Raw genomic sequence first — 18365 nt, 5'->3', positions numbered from 1 at the left:
TTTTCATCCAACTCAAAAAAAGTTATGAATTAAAAAAAAACACCGTTTTTGTTTTCAAAATGCTATAACTTTTTCAAAAATTGACCGTTTGGGATCTTTTTTTTTTAAATTTGTTTTTAAATGTGCTTTTCGGAAAAAATACAAAAAAAATTTTAAAGTTTTTTTTTTAATTTTTCAGTTTTTCGAGATTTTTCGAATTTCGCCATTTTTTTTTCTCATAAAAAACTTCAATCAATTCTGCAATCATCCGCACTAATCCCGGAGTGGGCCGATTTTTTTTTTATATTTTTTTTATTTAATTGAAAAAAAAGATTTCAAAAATAAATTTTTTTTTTTATCAATTTTATTTATATAATGTAAGAAAATGATTTTTAAGTATTCTTTTCTTTATATATTATGGTAATCTCCGATTAAAATAACCAGGATTAATGACTGACACAGTAAACATGTAAGTTTTCTAAAAATATTGTAACAAATTATGAATTTATTTTCTGCGTTTACATATTTTACAAATTCTTTGTTCTTCTGAATTTGAAAAGTTTTTAACATACAAACAACCATTTTTGTCAGGAATTATGCTATGTAATTGTTGAGTTCCTGTAATCTATTTTGTTTCCAAAAATCTTTCATTCAAATCTTTTACTGCTGTATTATAATCATCTTCTGGGGAAAAGTTGAATGTAATGTTTGGCAAGTTGTCCGGATCAGAAGTCCATTTAAAAAGTCCTTCAGGTGTCGTTATTTCATTATCAACCGCGAGTTGGAGACTTGCTCTTGCTGCATATCGTTTGGTAATGCCACCAATACCATCACACGGACCTTTGCTATGAGCAGTCGCAAAAAAGTGCCATTCGGCAGGAATGTCAAAATCATCTTCATGATAATATAAATTTACAAAGTTTTTGAAGTTTTTAAATTGTTGAGGAGCTTCATTAGAAAAATAATAAATCTTGTCAAAACGTTCAGGAAAACTCTTCACATAATCAGTAATTATTTTAATAAAAACATGAACAGTAATGGCATCATGCTTATTAAAATCTGAAATAATTGCTAAGCTTTTGTATTCAAGTTTGCCGTTTAATTTATAATAAATTACTACCAGAAAAATTGTTACCTGGTTATTGTTCCAGTGAAAACCAGATGCCGCATTTTGCACTACGAATGCGTAATTTTCTGCAAAATCACAAATAATAATAAATTCATTTGGTTTTAATGTTTCTTTCAACGTTTTTAAAAATTTAGCTTGTTCTTTAGCGATGAATGAGTGAGGTAGAGGAGTTTTTCATTCACCACAAAAATCTTCAACAAATTCTTCTTTAGGCTTAATAAAAGTTTCTAAACTGCTTCTCGACTTTGATATCCAATACTCATAGGTAATATTCTCAATTTCATGGTTCTCAAAACATGTCAGTAAAATATTAATCAATTCATCTACCCCTGGACAGTTATTACATCTACCCAAATAACATTGAAACGATGGAGTTTCACATATAATCATGCTCAAGCAATCGCTATAGTGTTGAACGGGCTTTTCTGCATTTCTCGTTAAAAAATTAATATTTGCACCTGAAATGATTAAGTTAAATGAAAATTTACGCATTTATAATTATTAATAAATTTGATATTTACCAAGCATCATCAATTTAACGTTTTGATGGATCGTACATACACAGATGGTGTATGTTCCACTTGCCGCTGCTAACACATAATGTTTAGGTCGCAAAGAAGCAAATTTCGAAAATCCAATTTTCTCTGCAGCGTTTACTTCCTGAAAGTTAGACAGGACAATTATTTTTTGGACGTGCCCTCGATTACCATCGTCACTTCGAACTGAAACAAAGTCTTTCATACCTGGCATCAGAGCACTGTACTCATCATCGTTATAAAAATTTTGAATTTTCAATTTTACTTCATCTTCAATTTTCCTTCCTATAAAAAAATGTAATTGAATTTTCAATTGTATTTCAAATATTAATTTTACGTTATATATACCTAATTTCGATTCAGGTGTTGAAAGTATACCTTTTTCTTCAACCAACATTTTCGCTAGCCTTGTCATATGTCTTGATAAATTCATAGTTTCACAAATACGCCTTTCAGTCCATTTTTCTGGTAATAATGTTAATATTTGTATTTTTAAAGACTTTTCCGTTTCTTTATCGTTGAATTTGTCACACAGCATTTTAATTAAAGCACGAAAATTTTCACCATCATCATCGTGCGATTCTTCATCAGTAGAAGAGAGTAAATCTTTTTTCAAGTTCTCAGATATTTTATTTATTTTGTTGTACAAAAATTGATTGTCTTTTGACCTTCTTGATGGAATTGGTGATTGATTCAACAGTTGTAAAGCACGGTTTATTACAGGTAATTGAGTTGCAGCGCTAACTTGGGATGCCGAGGTTGATCGTAAATCATCTGTGTTACTGTCACTATCAATCTGATAATTGTTTTCATAACTGTTACTTGCGGGTTGCTTAACTATTTTCGAAGCTTCTTTACGACATGAACTGCATAATAAATAATAATCACCTAATCCTAACACTACTTTCATAGCGTCAGTCGCTGGACGCAAACCAATTCTTTTTATAATGAGACTCCAACTCAAAAGGATTGCAGCATCGATCAAATTGTTTATCTGATGCCATGATATTTCGATGAAATTATTTTAATAAACGTAGATAAGTATTGAATTCGAATGCATGTGTATACCGGCCTAATGCAGTGGCTGGACAGCGAAAGCGAGTCATTTTAATCGTAGATTGCCATAATATATAAAGAAAAGAATACTTAAAAATCATTTTCTTACATTTTTTTGTTATATAAATAAAATTGATAAAAAAAATTTTTATTTTTGAAAATTTTTTTTTCAATTAAATAAAAAAAATATAAAAGAAAATCGGCCCACTCCCGGATTAGTGGGCATGATTGCAGAATTGAAGTTTTTTATGAGATAAAAATGGCAAAATTCGAAAAATCTCGAAAAACTGAAAAATTAAAAAAAAAAAAACTTTAAAAATTTTTAGTATTTTTTCCGAAAAGTACATTTAAAAACAAACTTAAAAAAAAAGATCCCAAACGGTCAATTTTTGAAAAAGTTATAGCATTTTGAAAACAAAAACGGTGTTTTTTTTTTTAATTCATACCCTTTTTTGAGTTGTATGAACAAATTTGAAAAAATTCTGAAAAACGTCGTTCGTAAACTAGAAAAAGAAGAAAAACTTTCAGCCAATTCTAAAGGGGTCGGGTTCAAAATTGGTCGAAATGGGATGGAATACCCTATATATTTCTTCACTCGGTTGTGTTTACTTTTAGCTAGTTTGCTCTTTCAGGCGACGTTATTTTGAATTGATATTTTTATAAACGACGTTTTGATCTGGTTGACTGCGAAAAGTTGGTTGTATTAATTTATTAAAAATCCGTTTTAATACCGAGTGAAAGATGAGAGCAAATTATAATAAAAAAAGCAGTGAAATGTGGCAATTTTATGAGCCGTTAAATGAAACGCAAGCAAAGCCCGGTGATAATTGTAAAAGTCTCCGTTCATAAAAATACTTCATGAAATGTATAAAAGAGATTAAATTACTGAATTTTTTGTTTTTAATTACAAATGAAGCCAAATAGACCTGGGTCTTTAGACTTCGTCTAAGATTGGTTGCCTGTGTAATTCCTAAGTTAATACTTCTAGGCAGTATCCGTTAGCAGTTTTATAAAATTTGTGTTTTGATGGAAAAATAAAATTTGTGTTTTGATGGAAAAATAAAAGAATTATAGAAATATATATCACTCGTCTTATTGTAAACAGATTAACTAAAACTTTAGGTTTTTTGGGAGAATACAATTCAATTTTTTTCATATTATATGATTGAATTCTCCGGCTAATAATCTAGGGCTCTGAAGTGGGTGGCTAATTTTCTGCCAAAGAATATTTTTATAATAGTAAAAATTAATTCACTTTACTATAAAAACATTATGCAGCCAAATATAAATTTCAGAATAAATTCATACGGATTATTTCTGAATACATCGGTGTAGTATAAAAATAATAGTAACAAATCATGTTTTTATGGTGTTACATATACAGATTTATTTCGGGTTGATTCATCTTACATTTAAAAATCAAAGCATTTTCAATTAGCAAAATTTATAAAACAAAGATGCATAGACATCTATTTCAGCTAGTTTCATCTCATTGAGTGTAATACGAGACTGAACATAATGTTGTCAGCTAGTTAGTAATATATATCATAATATCTCAGAAAATTTGAATTTCACATTACATCAGTTTACAATAAAAGGTACATATTTTTTTCTTTTTATTCTAATTTGGGTTCATATATTCTGTATACTAAATTAAATTAATGTATAGCATTCAATCTACTCCGGTCAACAAACTTAAACATTCATTTTTATAACCAAGTATACAAATTGCAGATTCGCTTATTAAAAATAGATTAAAGCGATCGCTGTAGCTAAAAAAAATAGCCGTAATTCAAAAATCGCCATATCTATTATCACTGATAACTCAAAATCGCTGTAAATTCCATCGCTAATAATTTTCAATCTTCGCTACACCTTTGCGATGCCTGAAACCGAACACTACAGAGTGCCAGGCTGAATGGAACAACGTGATATCGGGTCATTGTGAAGGTACCCTGCAGAAAAGTGGAAGGCAATCAAGCAAATTTCAAAAATTTAACTACACTGTTTTCAGTTTTAGGGCCTCATTCTGTATTGCGAACTATCGCTCAGACAAACGATTCGCCTCCAAACGATTTCGTCTAGCAATGGTATTCTTTATATTTTTCGTTTGGATTTTACGTTTATTACTTTATGTCAAACGGGAAGGTGAAAGGAATTGTCAAATGATCAGCTGTGTTTTTTTTCATCAATAGCTGTATTTCGTTGCTAACTAGTACAATTAAAACACTAGCTAGCTTACCGAATTGCATGGAAAGCAACAATAAAAAGTAATCGAGTTGAGTTGGCTAAGCGCTTTCAGTTGAAACCGCTTAGGTAATTGTCGACCTGATTGATAGTGTTGTATAATGTTGCATATTCAAAAATAGGGCACTATTGTGAACGAGCGAATGAAATGAACATACGAATGTGCAGATAAACAAAAATAACAAAATAACAGCGTGGCGGCAGGGTGACATACATACAAACAAACACACGCATTTCATGTATTTTGTTTTTGTAATTCTCTGGTTGAGTGTCAAAAACATACTGCGCTAGAAGTAGAAATGTCATAGCAGCGAAAAAAAGTAACAATTAGCTGATAAACCTCCACCATCTGTATGGTTTTGGTATAATGAAACTGTTTAGCTAGTTGAAGCGTTTTTTCCAAGCTCGCTTGAAAAAAAAAACACCTTATATGCGTTCACGCTTAAACTTTATATGGACTGCTAAAGCGGCAATTACCCACCGACGTGTGCCGTACGTACGGACGTTTGTCGTACGAAACACGTTTGACCGAACCCTCAAGCCCGTAGGAATCAATGTGTGCGTCTGTGTACATGTACATAACATATTTGTGTGTGTATTGTTTACAGATAAGCACTGTTGCCATTGACCATTTTGCATGCATGCTTATGGAAACATCAACTTTTTCCAATTTAATTTTTGATGTTGTAAAAGGCTGGAATTAATATTAAATAAATATAAATAGATTACATATTTATAATCTCCACTTTTACATAATTATTTCCAATTATTTTTACAATTTTTCAAACTTTAATTAGGTGTTCTTGCATTAAACTGCAAACGGTCAAAAATTAGCGCACAAAAGTTTACTAGGCAACTCTGTATAGTGAGATAGCGATCAGCTGACCCGTTCTTACGGAAAAAATCAAAATTGGTTTGATTTATACGTTCCGGGCTTCATACGTACGGGCGTTGCACGTCGGTGAGTTTTCGTTTACATTGCACACTCATAAGATAGGTCGTGTCAGCTGACACGTTTTTGGTACGTACGTTCGTGAGTAACTGCCGCATAAGCGTTAAACTTTATCTACTCTTCTGAAATTGCTGCGTATATTATATATATATATATATATATTATATTATACTCAGATGCAACTGAAATATGTGTCTATGTTTCACCTCTACACTGATTCTATGTATTACCCTACAAATGGTGTGTGTCCACTATTCACCGCAACCTATAGGTTATACACAGACATACAGCACAGGTTTGTGTCTTCGCTTTTCGGTACAACATATAATGTAGCTAGTTGCCGCTATATGGGTCTCCTAAACATTATCTAAGTGAGGACAAGCAATTTTTTTAAGCGCAAACGTAGACGTATATACGTCTAAAGAAAACACGGCTATAGTTTGACATAGTGCAAACAAACATAGAGGCGAAACGAACGTTCGTTTCGTAATAGTGCAGAAAGTTGCAAATGAAGTTCAGAGAGTTGCAATTTAAGTTCAGAATTTTCCCTTGAAGTTCAGAAATTTCAATTGAAGTTCAGAGTTTTCAACTGATTTTCAATTATAATTTTCTGAACTTCAGTTGTAATTTTCTGAACTCCAAATAGAATTTGGCAGTTTTGAACTTAAGTTTTAATTTTCTGAATTTCAGTTGCAACTTTCTGGACTTCAATTGCATTTTTCTGTACTAAAACTGAACTGTAGATTTTTTAAAGGTTTTTGTTCAAAAACAACCCTTATACCGAATTTCGTTAGCATCAGTCGGTTTTTGTTCGATTTATGGCAATAATTAATAGTGTTATGAAGACATTACTTAAACAAGGGGCGGCATTGACCTCTTCTTAAAAATTTCTAAATTGTAGTGCTCTGCTACATTCTACCACTACTGAATATTAGTCTAATCTACATAAATTTATGTATAGAGGGGATATATTGTAACGGATTTACTGCAATTTCCCTTATTTGCAACCTTCTGCTAACGTTCGAATCACTAAACTGTTGAATAAATAACTCCACTATTCAATAATGCAAAATGGCCTTTATTAAAGTACTTCAGAATAACACTAATATTGCTCGCCAGATAGCGTCTTAAATCAAACTGATTGTCGTAACTCTACTGTTGCTGCCTTTTATACTCTGTGATTTCTCGTTCGCATCTTTTAGGCGCTTCCATTTCTAGAATTTACTAGTTGGTTATCAGCTATAAAATTACTACGTTTATAGCTTCTCATATGCGCGTGTATATGTGAGCTCAATTATAATTGCATACTTTTGGGAGTATCTCAGATAAGATATCTGCATGTGTTTGTGCGTCTCTTCTCCGCTGCGTGTACGTACATTGATTTATTGATGTACATACAAGTCACTGCTTAGCATCGGCTTAGATATGCTAGTTTCCCTTAGTGTTACTAATATTCGTCTCAATATGTTTGTGTGCAGCTTAAAGACTCCAAAACCATTCCGATGGAATTTCAGGATACCTTCATAGCCACCAGGAGAGTATTCCTGTGAAGATTCTTACGGGAAGTGGACCAGCGACCGATCTATTCGAATAAATTCTATTCTATCGTTCGATGTGCATGAAATTTGGTATATAGTTAGCCCTTTGCCTAGATTAGTATTTACGCCGCTTTTTTCCCGTGAAATGGACCTGGGACCGAATTGGACTGGAATTGGGGTTGAGCTGGGACTGGAAATCATGGATGGAGAAGAATAAGAAGAGCTAGAGAGAAGAGAAAAGAGGGAAGGGGAAAGGGGAAAGAGACTAAGAAAGAGATAGAGTTAGACGAAGATAGAGGATATGGATAGATGGAGCGGAAAAGAAGTGAGAGAAAAGACGGAGAGAGAGAAAGAGACGCAGAGGAAGAGAAAGGCCGCAGGAGGAGTGAATAAAAGGATAAGGAAAAGGGGGAGAGAGGGGGGTTAGAGATGCAAATAGACCAAATTTAGGGCAGAACAGCGTCTGCCGGGTCTGCTAGTTTAGTTAAATACCACAAAAAATAAATTGTTTGTTGCCATTGGCCTTTAAAAAAAAAAAAAAAAATTTACGTTGGCGTGGTCAATTTTGAAAAATTTTAACAAAGTGTATAAACAATAACCAGGACAATTGCAAATTCCAACACGATATCTTGACATTCTTTTAATCTACGAAACTTTCAACTTTTCTTCTTTTGACTATGTAGGTTGGTGGTGCCACGCTTATTTTCCAAATTGTGCCAAAGTTCAATCGCCTGTCATTATTATTATTAGTATTAGGCCTGGATATCTATTGTGTATGACCCTTCAGCCTAATTTTGTATGTGAAGGCTTTGATGTACCTAAGTACCTTTTTGGGCTTTTTACTCCATATCACATAGTGATTAAGAGTCACACCACTTAGATGGGAGAGTCTCTGCCTTGCCTGAGCGATGCATTCGCAGAGAATGTGAACCGGCGTTTCATCCTACAACTCACAGAAACGACAAATTTATGGTTTCCCTGGTGTGTGCTTTTGTGAGTCCACAAAAGGGATCTGGATCATAGAATGCTGCTATAGCACCCTGCTTTACTAGGTCATCTGCATGTTCATTACCTTCATGTCTCTGATGTCCGGGAACCCATCCTAACAAAACCTTGTTTTTGTCTCCAGCAGAAATACTGGAGGATGCGTGCTGAAGTTGCATTTGCGTCAAATAATATATAGATAGCCAGAATTTTTAGAGCACGTTCTGAGCTTGTGTCATACTGTCGTGAAGTCAAGACTCCGGCTACTAACAGCGTTCGTGTTATTAGGTGTGGCAGCAGTAGCTAGTTTTATTACATAAGTTCTGGTAGATAATTGGAGGCTTAATTCCATCTTACTCTTCGTTTTACGATAATGATAACGATCACCAAGTCTTTACTCGGTTACAATTTATTTACTTAATTTCAGCTTAACCGTTTAAACAGTTTTGGCAGTTCGACAAGTCGTGACAGTAGCTGATATAACTAAGGTATTCAAATCGTTTTCCAGCATTTCTTGACCGGATCATCATATTTTGTTCGTACAACATGGCCAAGCCACGTAGGCGTTTAACAGCCCATCAGTAAATCTTCTTCAGCGCTCGCCGGCACATTTCTCATCTAACGTTGTCAGCGTCCATGCTCTCATATAACAGGACAAGTACTATAAGCGACTTGTAGAGCAGGATTTACTTCTACCGGGAGAGGACTTAACTGCTGGACTTAATTGCCTACTTAGTTCAAATTGGCATTTATGGGAAGGAGTGATTATTTGCTGGATTTCTAGGTTGACGTTACTGATTTAACACTGACGAGGCTGCCAAGACGTCAAATGCGCCGACTCTTTGCTGTAGCATCAAACTAAAGAAAGAGCACGAAAGAAGGTCACCATGACTAAAATATCGGTTAGTTCCTTTTCGTGGTGTCAAAGGTGACTTTAAAATCGCCGAAGTAGTGATGAGTGCAAATTCTTTTTTCGTGGATTTCTTCGAAGATTTGGCTCATATAAAAAATTTTGTCAATAAAAGATTAACTAGTTCTGAATCTGCACTGAATAGGCCTGGTTCACGATGTGCTTCAATCTTACGCACAATATGTTTGACAGTTGCTTAAAGGGCTAATTCCGCGATAATTGGTACTGTTAGGAGGATCTCCCTGCTGCTAGGAAAATAAAACGTAGATCCCAATAGTGAGTCATGCACTCGGTCGACCATACTTTCCATAGAGATGTATGCGCCTTACTAACTGTTTGCCGAGGTGTTTGAATATTTTAATTTAATTTGGATTTTGTTTTTCTGATTTCCAGGGCCTCTAATTCCATCATCATCGCTTGCGGACTCGCGTTCATCATCTTCCAAGGGATTTTCATAGGTAGCTGATATATAAAAGAAAATAAATATGTAATTGTTCTTGGTATATACTTCAGCGCGGTTTAATAGTTTTTACAAAACCGATTGAAATCGCTTCCTGTGTTCAACAAGTCTTTGGTCTCATTTCTTTTTCAAATGAAAATAACGCTTACTCCTTCGGTTTAATTCCTTGACCACCAGAACCACTAAGCTTTTAATCAGCTGATGAGAAGCTATATTCATCCTGTTGCAAATTTTTTGTGCGCTTCCTTACTGCGCAGGATCAGGACAAGTGTCAAAAGAAAAAATCAATAAAGCTTTTTTCCTTGTATTGAAAAGTGTAACAATTTTCGCTTTATTTCACTTGTTGGTAAATAATCAAATAAATTGAATTGGAAAATCGAAACTAATATTTTTATAAACACATAAAAGGCGTACACCTCTTTGTGCAGTTGCTTCTAGCCCAGTAAACCACAACAAAACGCAAACGCTGCATTGAAATCTCCACTCGCTCAAAGTTACAAACATGAATCCTGTGCCAAATCGGGAATATATAGAAGTTTGTGCTGCAGCAATACATCATCGCCAGCAGCATCAATATCCACAACATCAACATCAGCACCAACATCAACATCAACATCATCCACAGCATCAGCCAGTTGCACTAAATCCCTTACTCACCGCTGCCCCACCACCACCACCACCTCCAGCACAACTCTCACACCCGCACGAGCTACCACACGAACATCAGCCCAATTGCAAGCAACAATGTTTTGTATTCACAGAGATCGCTGACATAGACCTACCGCCAGAGATTACGAAACTTGGTAGTGAAAAACTTAAGAATGGTGCTATTGCAGCTGCCACTTATAAAATGAGTTCGTGCAGTGATGTTGGCAGCGAACCCAGTCGATCAACACATAGTCGCCGACTGATGGTAGTAATTGGTATAATGTTGGTTTGCATAGCTATGGCTGGTGGTATACCGTTAGCGTTGCAGTTGCGTTCATCTTCCCTACTCGAAGCACGTCTGGCTTTCATACGTCGCTTACTTGCAGAGTCGCCGCTAATAGAAGGCTCTTCTTGGCAGCCACCAATGCGTGATGCTGTGAATATTAGCAGTAGCGGAAAGTTGAATGAGGTAAAGCGTAATCACGTTGGTGCCGTATTTTGGTCGATATCAGTGCCATGTGGTGCTCAATATTTGGATGCAGTACAGTTGGCATTGGAAGGTATCGACGAAGCTAGACGTATAACTGCAAAAACGGATGCATTACATATTGTACTGTCAGCGGACGAAATGGAACAGACTCATATCCGTGGAGAGGTAGCTGTAATGCTTGGTTTGGGTGGTGGTCATACGTTGGGCGCAAGTCTGGCAGTGTTGCGTTCAATGTATTTGCTTGGTGCACGTTTCGTATCGATTACAAGTCTGGAATGTACGACACCATGGGCTGCAGCTTGTATACGTAGCCATGACTACCTGGTTGAAGAAAATACCACACAATCGATTAACGAATTTGGAAAGGTGAGTATGCTGTTTTTTAAATGTGGATATACGGTGGCCGCCGCAGTGTGGTGGTAGCGTGCTCCGCCTATTACACCGAAGGACCTGGTTTCAACTTCCGCGTGTATTTCTGCTATGAAAAGCTTCTCAGTGAAATCTCATCTGCCTGGAAGATGCCGTACGGAGTTGGCGTAAAAACATGTACGTTCCGTCCCGCCAATTTGTAGGAAACATTTTAAAGGAGCACGACGAGATTTGAAAGAGAAGCTCGGCCCAAATTCTCTTCAAAAGTATACCGTACCTTCCAAACATTTATTTTATGCGCTTGTAATTCCTAACTTGCTTATGAAATATTCTAAATACATAGCTTTGGTTTACTGTTCCTAATCGGAATATTTCACAGCCAAATGAGGTAGCCAATACTTCAGAGCCACCAGTGCTCCCATCCGACAGAATATATTCCAAGGCGTAACAGGTGCCTTGCTTGTTCGTAATTTTGCTACACTTTTTCTCTTCTATCCCCCATGTTGGACACCTTCCGTCTTCCTGTTTTATAACGAAACCCATTTGCCTCTCAAGTGTACTTTAGCGAACTTGGAAACGCTAATCAAAAAGTTATGCATTGAGCAAAAATCTTCACGCTTCATCAGCCTTTTTTTCGTCATTGAAAAGTTTCCTTGCTATATACCAGAGTTTGATTAAATTCAGTTTGTAACAGAGAAATCGTGTAAGAAGCGGCTTAATCTTCCATGGGTAGATGTAGTGCTCATACCAATCCTTTAAGGCTGCTGAACATCACTCGGTTCAGACCCAAATAAACTCATAGTGGGTATAGGATTAAGAATTTAATCGAAAGGAAGGGAAATGAATGGAAAGGAAATTGACGGGAGAGAAAGGAAAGGTAAGTAAAGGAAAGACAAGAAAAAAAAATAAAAGAAAAGGAAGGAGATGAAAGAACAGGATAGGAAATAAAAGGAAGGAAAAGAAAGGGAAGGAACGAAAAGAAAAGAAAGGAAAGGAAAGGAAAACTAAGGAAGGGATGGAAAGTTAGGGAGAGGACACAAAAAAGGAAAGGAAACAAAAAAGGAAAAGAAAGGGAAGGAAAGGTAATGTAACGAAAGTAAAGCAAAGGAATGGTCGTGTTTTCCATTCGAGGAGGAAAATAATGAAAAGACCGGAAAGGGAAGGAGAGTTTCCGTATTTTATCGATGGGATATCAGGTTGTTATCGAAAAGTTATCAACTAATTATCGTAAATGTATCAAGATGTAGTTGAAAAGTGGTCGTTTCGCTATCGAAAAGTTACAGGTCTGTTATTAAAGAGTTTCCAGTTTATTATCGGCGTGTTAGGGATAGAATATTTGATTTGCTATGGACAACTTGTAGAAAAAATATCGATTTGTAATCAGTGTTAAAATTTTTAATTAACAGTTTCAGTTTATCGTTTCATTATTGATTTCTTATTAAAGGCTTATCGATATTTTATCGACTAACCAATTTGTTATCGGCGTGTTATCGATTAGTTAGCTATGACTCATCGGTTTGTCATGAAACAGATACCGATAAAACTTCGTATTAAAACCGATGATAAGAAACCAATAAGAAACCGATTACTTGGGATAAAAAGCCGATAAAAACTCGACGATAATAAATTTCTCTCAAGCCGATAACATGTAAGGTTCAATGCACATGTATTCTATTTCAGACTGTTCTCTACGAGATGAATAGATTGGGTATGCTAATTGAGATCTCACAATTATCGGAGGCAGCCATGGTCACTGCCTTAAATACCGCCAAAGCGCCCGTTTTACTTTTAAATGCTGTGCCAATATCGCTTTGCAATAGTTCCAGAGTTGCTTCCATACCTGATCGTGTTTTGAGGTAAGTAAATACACCATATTCGAACAATTTCTTTTATCTACTATTTTCTATTTTCCTTTTCCGCTAGTTTGTTATCCGATAATGGCGGCGTTATAATGCTTAATTTGGAACGGTGCGATGAGCGTCGATTTTCTGTACGTGAAGCTATTAATGCCATCAATTATGTACGCAAGGTAGCTGGTGTGGATCATATTGGACTTGGTGGTGCACCCAAGAGTTATGCATTTTTACTTGCTGAGCTAGCACGCGATCGTGTTTGGGGCAACGCGTCGATTAAGAAGTTAATTGGTGGTAATGTCGTGCGTATTTTACGTGAAGTTGAAACATTGAAAAATCGTTTACCGTTATACGAAGATTGGATACCACGCGAGCTAGTAGAGAGTACTTCGTATTGTCGTTATCCCGAGACATAAACGAGGAGTCGGAAATTTATGAAAAGATGTTTTTGGATAAAGTGTATTACTTAATATGTTAATTCCTTGTTAGAGTTTAATATTTTTGTTAACATATGCACATTTACAGTTAATACCACCCACCCCAACCCAACTACGTTTATCTGTAGTATACATAATATAACATACAAACATACATTCAAATAGGTATGCATATAAATATTTAAGTAAATAATACATACTTACATTCATACAAATATATATAGTCCCTTAGTTTTGGTTTAAATACATACTTACATAAGGAACAGTTACATATATACATGTGTTCATCTTATTGTATGCATCGTTTAACGGTGGTACGGTCACAGTGGTCGATAACCGCTTTTAAGTCACAGTTAGTATGGGACTGTAAAATATGCTCCGTAGGGTGGGCCTGAAGCTGGAGTCATTGGTGCCGTATGTCGTATCGCTGTATCCGTATCCCTAACGTAATCAGCTGTTTATCGTTACGACGGTAAACCAAAACCCAATTGGTTGGCTACGATACGGTTACGACCTTAGCGGCACCAATAATCGATTGCATTGATTCTCATAAGGTTGGTCGAATCAGCTGATAAAGGTTACCGATACGGTTACCGATAAAGCACCAATGTCTCCAGCTTGATGCCTTGCGATGAGACCTCATTATGTCCCATTTTTACTATGCATTCAAAAACTTTAAAAACATGGCAACCTTGACAAATTTAATAATGAAAACAATTGGATAAGACCAAATCAGTTGAGCAGCTTCAAGGCAGAAGTGGAAACATAAAGAAATAAAATAATATAAAAGAGATCCCGAAATAATAATGAAATCAACGGAAATCTAATCAAAATAATCTCGAATTAGTAAACAATCCTAAAATGATATAGAAACCTTAAAAAATTATTCAAAATTAATATCGAAAATAAATCCGAAATGATAAAAAATTCCGAAGTGACCTCAAAACAGTCCCCAACTAATCCAAAATTATCCCGAATTAGTTCCTAAATAATCTTTAAGCAAACCTGATGGAAAAATTAATGTGAAAGGTATGCAAATCTTAAAAGAAATTGAAATCCATATTCTGAGCCCGGGTTGTGCGCTGCTACGTCAAAACCTGTTTCAATAAAAACACCAGATAAAACCCTTAGATGAAATCTATTTTTTTCCGATGAAGGCCACGCCAAATGTTTAACGAATTATGAATTAACAGCTCATGGTTTGGGTTCTGGAAAATCCGGGAAAAGTACTGATGTCCGGTTGTTTCGGCCATTCAGGAAGCACAATTAATCGGGTAAGGCGGAAGTACAATGAGATCGTGCGATGTCCACTAAGTTAGATTAGGTGAGGTCAAAGTGGCCGCCTCTGATGCCCAAGCGGGGACTCACGTACGTTATTGTGGCGCGTTGTGATACAACGAAGGATTCCTTGTTTCCTTAATGTAGAATGTGGTTCATACACCCATAAAGTCAAGCCAGTGTGTTTGCCTAATGAAACGCAGAATTTCGTTTATATTTGCGGATCATAGCTCCACATTGTACCCAATGAAGTACACATGTTGGTTCATTGGCCCAATTCGCGTTAGCTTGTTCCGTGAACTGAGACACAGCCAGTGCTTGCATGTATGCAGAGGAGGATTTACCCAGCCAGGAGAGGTGATTGTTTAAAAGCGGTGCCTCCCCTTGCTAGCTCATCAGCAGGGAAATTCCCCGAGATGTAACTGTGGCCTGGGACCCAGGTTGCACTTATCAGCGACGTCTACTAGGGTGGCATATTAACAGAAGCACAATTAGGAGCTAATATGTAGGTTTTGTGGAGGGAAGTAAACTTTGCCGTCAAGTACTGTTGTTATTGGTTATGAACGCGCGCATCGCCGCAATCCGAATCAAATCGAGGTTTGTCTCACACACCAATAGACAATGCGTTCAACAAGGATAAGCACTCCTTTTTTCAACAACTAGAAAACACAAGAGATTGCCAATCTAACCATGCTATGAAAGTCATACTTGCCGGCTTCAACGCTGGGGCGGGCAAGGAATTGGTATTTTGTTCTATAGTCAGAAAGTTTTGCGTCGACTGTATAATATCTCTCAACTTGTTGGTTATAATTGACTTTTCCGCGGCTTAAAATATGGTCATCTACAGTATCAGATCCCAGAATAAGTTGACATACTAAGCTACTTGGCCTTCTCCTGATTGAGGAACAAAACCGAATAAAACACTTGATTGGCTGTCGGTACCGTAATAATTTCATGGAAGTGCACAAACTACGAAGCTCAAATATCGATTCGGAACGCTACCTTGTATCAGCCAAGATATAAGTGCATGCAGGGGCACAAGGAGAGTTTACCTTTAAAAAACTCCTAACGAAACAGACTGATGATATTACTCTACACGGATTTCACACCTGCTCATTGAGATCAAACTTCGAGCTTGCGATGTAGCTGAGCAGTGGTAGCACACCTATCTCTCATAACGTACCATTTCGGCCATATTAGATTTCCAATAAACGCGCAAAAGAAACTGATAAAGTGCTTTGCTACTTTTACGGATACACTGTGGGACGTGTGTGGCACTCCAGTATAATGGAGCATTATCGTGACGAGCGCTGGGGATCAAACGCTTGCGTAGAAACGTGGGGCAGAACGACAGAGTTAGAGGAGTTTCAAATATTGGCTAATAGAAATAATTCAAAGAATATTCTACTAACAAAACCCGGCGTATAACGGACGATTTTAAAGCCGGGGGAGATTCCCGCAGGAGTAATAATGGCGACTTGGCAACTGATATGTGTGCAGAGAGTGTGCTAAAGCTGTGGAGGCAGCACTTCCTCTCATTGCTAGATTGCAAGACAGAGAATGAACACGATATGCTGATAACGGAAAAGATGTTTCGGCACCTGACTATAATGAATTGAGAATCGTAATATCCCGGATAACGTATTCCAAGGTGCAGGGTTACAAAAGGACTACCCACCGAGCTATTCAAACACAGAGACGAAGAGTTGGGAAAGACGATGCACCAACTCCTATGCAAAATATGGTCGTATACATAAGTGCTATTTGCTGAAAATACAAGAAAGGCGATCACGTTCAATGTTCCATCTAGCGTATTGTGGGAAAGACTTACGCCCAAAGCCAACGAACTGATTGGACTTGATCAGTGCGGTTTCACACCAGTAGTGGAATTCACTAAGTTATAACGATGCGATTGCCTTAACGATTGTAGTATTCACATTTTATATTTAAATTTCGTTTTAATAGTAGAAAGGTGGCAGCACAGCTTAACGAAACCTAAAAAATGCGAAAAGCACAAAAGGAATGCCAAATATAAATAAATTCCGTGTACTAACTACTTTTAAAAGTCATCATTTCTCTGTTGATATCGCAGATATTCTTGTACTCCTTATTGACCAACAAGTTGAGAAATAATATCATGAGCTAAGTCTGGGGTTAGCTGGTACAGCTTTCGAAACTGCGTTGCATTCAAGTGGAATAGGTTATCTGCTTCTCTAAGAACTTAGTAATTCTTCGTTTTGCGATAAAACGTACGCCAATTACTCAAATGCCATTTGATTTATAAAGCACGAAAAACTGCTTTGAAGTATTTAATTAAAGTTCCGATTTTCTTTTTTTTAACTAAAATTGCCAGAAATATTAATTTCGTGATTTTTAGCGCAGCCAATTTACTTGCGGTTTTTTTAACAACACAGCTGATCGTTGATAAACAAATATCGATACAAAATAGTTACTGAATAACGAAATCGTTATAGTTATCGATTCTCAAATAAAGCGATGGCGAATGTGGTTAAAAAAGTTAGTGAATTCCACTATTGGTAAATCTACCAGCGACAAGATTTTAACGATATGCCAAATTCAAGGGAACACTAACGGTAAGCCAATTGAAAGGTACAATCTTTTTGTCAAGTTCAAGGCAGTTTTTGACTGCGCGAAATTTAGTTGCTTATGCGCTGCCAGGGATCACCGCATTAGCGGAAAAAATGTCGGCTTCGAAATAAAACGATATAAAATTTTTGCCAACAAGTCCTACAAAGGAGTGAGAAAGAAATTTAAAAGTAAAAGCCATTAGTCTCTCAACATCGAGCACTGAAGCGAAACCGCGTATGCATAAACAAAAGGGAAGTCTTTGAACACGAAACTGCATGAGGTGGTTAAAAAAGGGCTTTCAATAATGTCTCTAAATAGGTAGTCTTAATTACATAAAAGTACATCCAGCCATAACCACATGGGTTGGCTGCTCTTGCTCAGTGGCGCTGAACGTGGTTATCAACCTCAAACTCTCACACTTTGACGAGGAAACCGTGAAAGTTACGGAATACTGGGATGAAGTTGCAGTTGTCTAATGTGAAAAAACCGTCTAATAGTTAGTTATTTGGGGGATCGAGCGTTTAAGAATATACATAGCAGCGCATCTAATGTCGGGTTTGCACCAAACACGGGGGAAAACTAATGTGGTCTTATTTACTGGGACACATATGGTACCGCACTGAACTTAACCTAAGCTAGAGGGGGTGACCCTATAGGGGAAACTTTGTACAAAGTATCTAAGAATCATTCTAGGCAGTAAGTTCGCGTGGAAGCTCAACGTGGAAGAGAGAGTGAAGAAGTACTCGGCGCCACTTTATTGATATAACAGAATTTTGGGTATATGTGGGACCTGTCACCTTCTCTTTTATGGGGTAACAACTGAGATTAATATCCTTACTTGAACTATGGGTTCTTGTTGGAAAGGCAATAAGAGAAAAATATCTACCTCAAACAAGTAAGGAATGTTAGT

General features: G+C 36.4%; 1 protein-coding gene across 2 annotated transcripts; it reads left to right on the top strand.

Annotated features, from left to right (window-relative positions):
* The first annotated feature begins 10088 nt into the window (after window positions 1–10088).
* Window positions 10089–13844, top strand: LOC137244503 (dipeptidase 1). 2 transcript variants are annotated; one of them, XM_067773570.1, is made up of 4 exons: window positions 10089–10137; window positions 10200–11295; window positions 12979–13154; window positions 13222–13844. In XM_067773570.1, the coding sequence occupies exons 2-4, from the start codon at window positions 10294–10296 to the stop codon at window positions 13565–13567; spliced, it is 1524 nt and encodes a 507-aa protein (XP_067629671.1). In that variant the 5' UTR covers window positions 10089–10137; window positions 10200–10293; the 3' UTR covers window positions 13568–13844. The 2 variants fall into 2 exon arrangements, with proteins under 2 accessions (XP_067629671.1, XP_067629669.1); XM_067773568.1 differs by having other exon boundaries at window positions 10107–11295.
* Window positions 13845–18365: the final 4521 nt, after the last annotated feature.

The sequence above is a fragment of the Eurosta solidaginis genome, chromosome 1 (genome assembly GCF_040869045.1).
Source record: "Eurosta solidaginis isolate ZX-2024a chromosome 1, ASM4086904v1, whole genome shotgun sequence".
NCBI classification, from domain to species: domain Eukaryota; kingdom Metazoa; phylum Arthropoda; class Insecta; order Diptera; family Tephritidae; genus Eurosta; species Eurosta solidaginis.
This window is presented reverse-complemented; position numbering and strand designations above follow the sequence as displayed.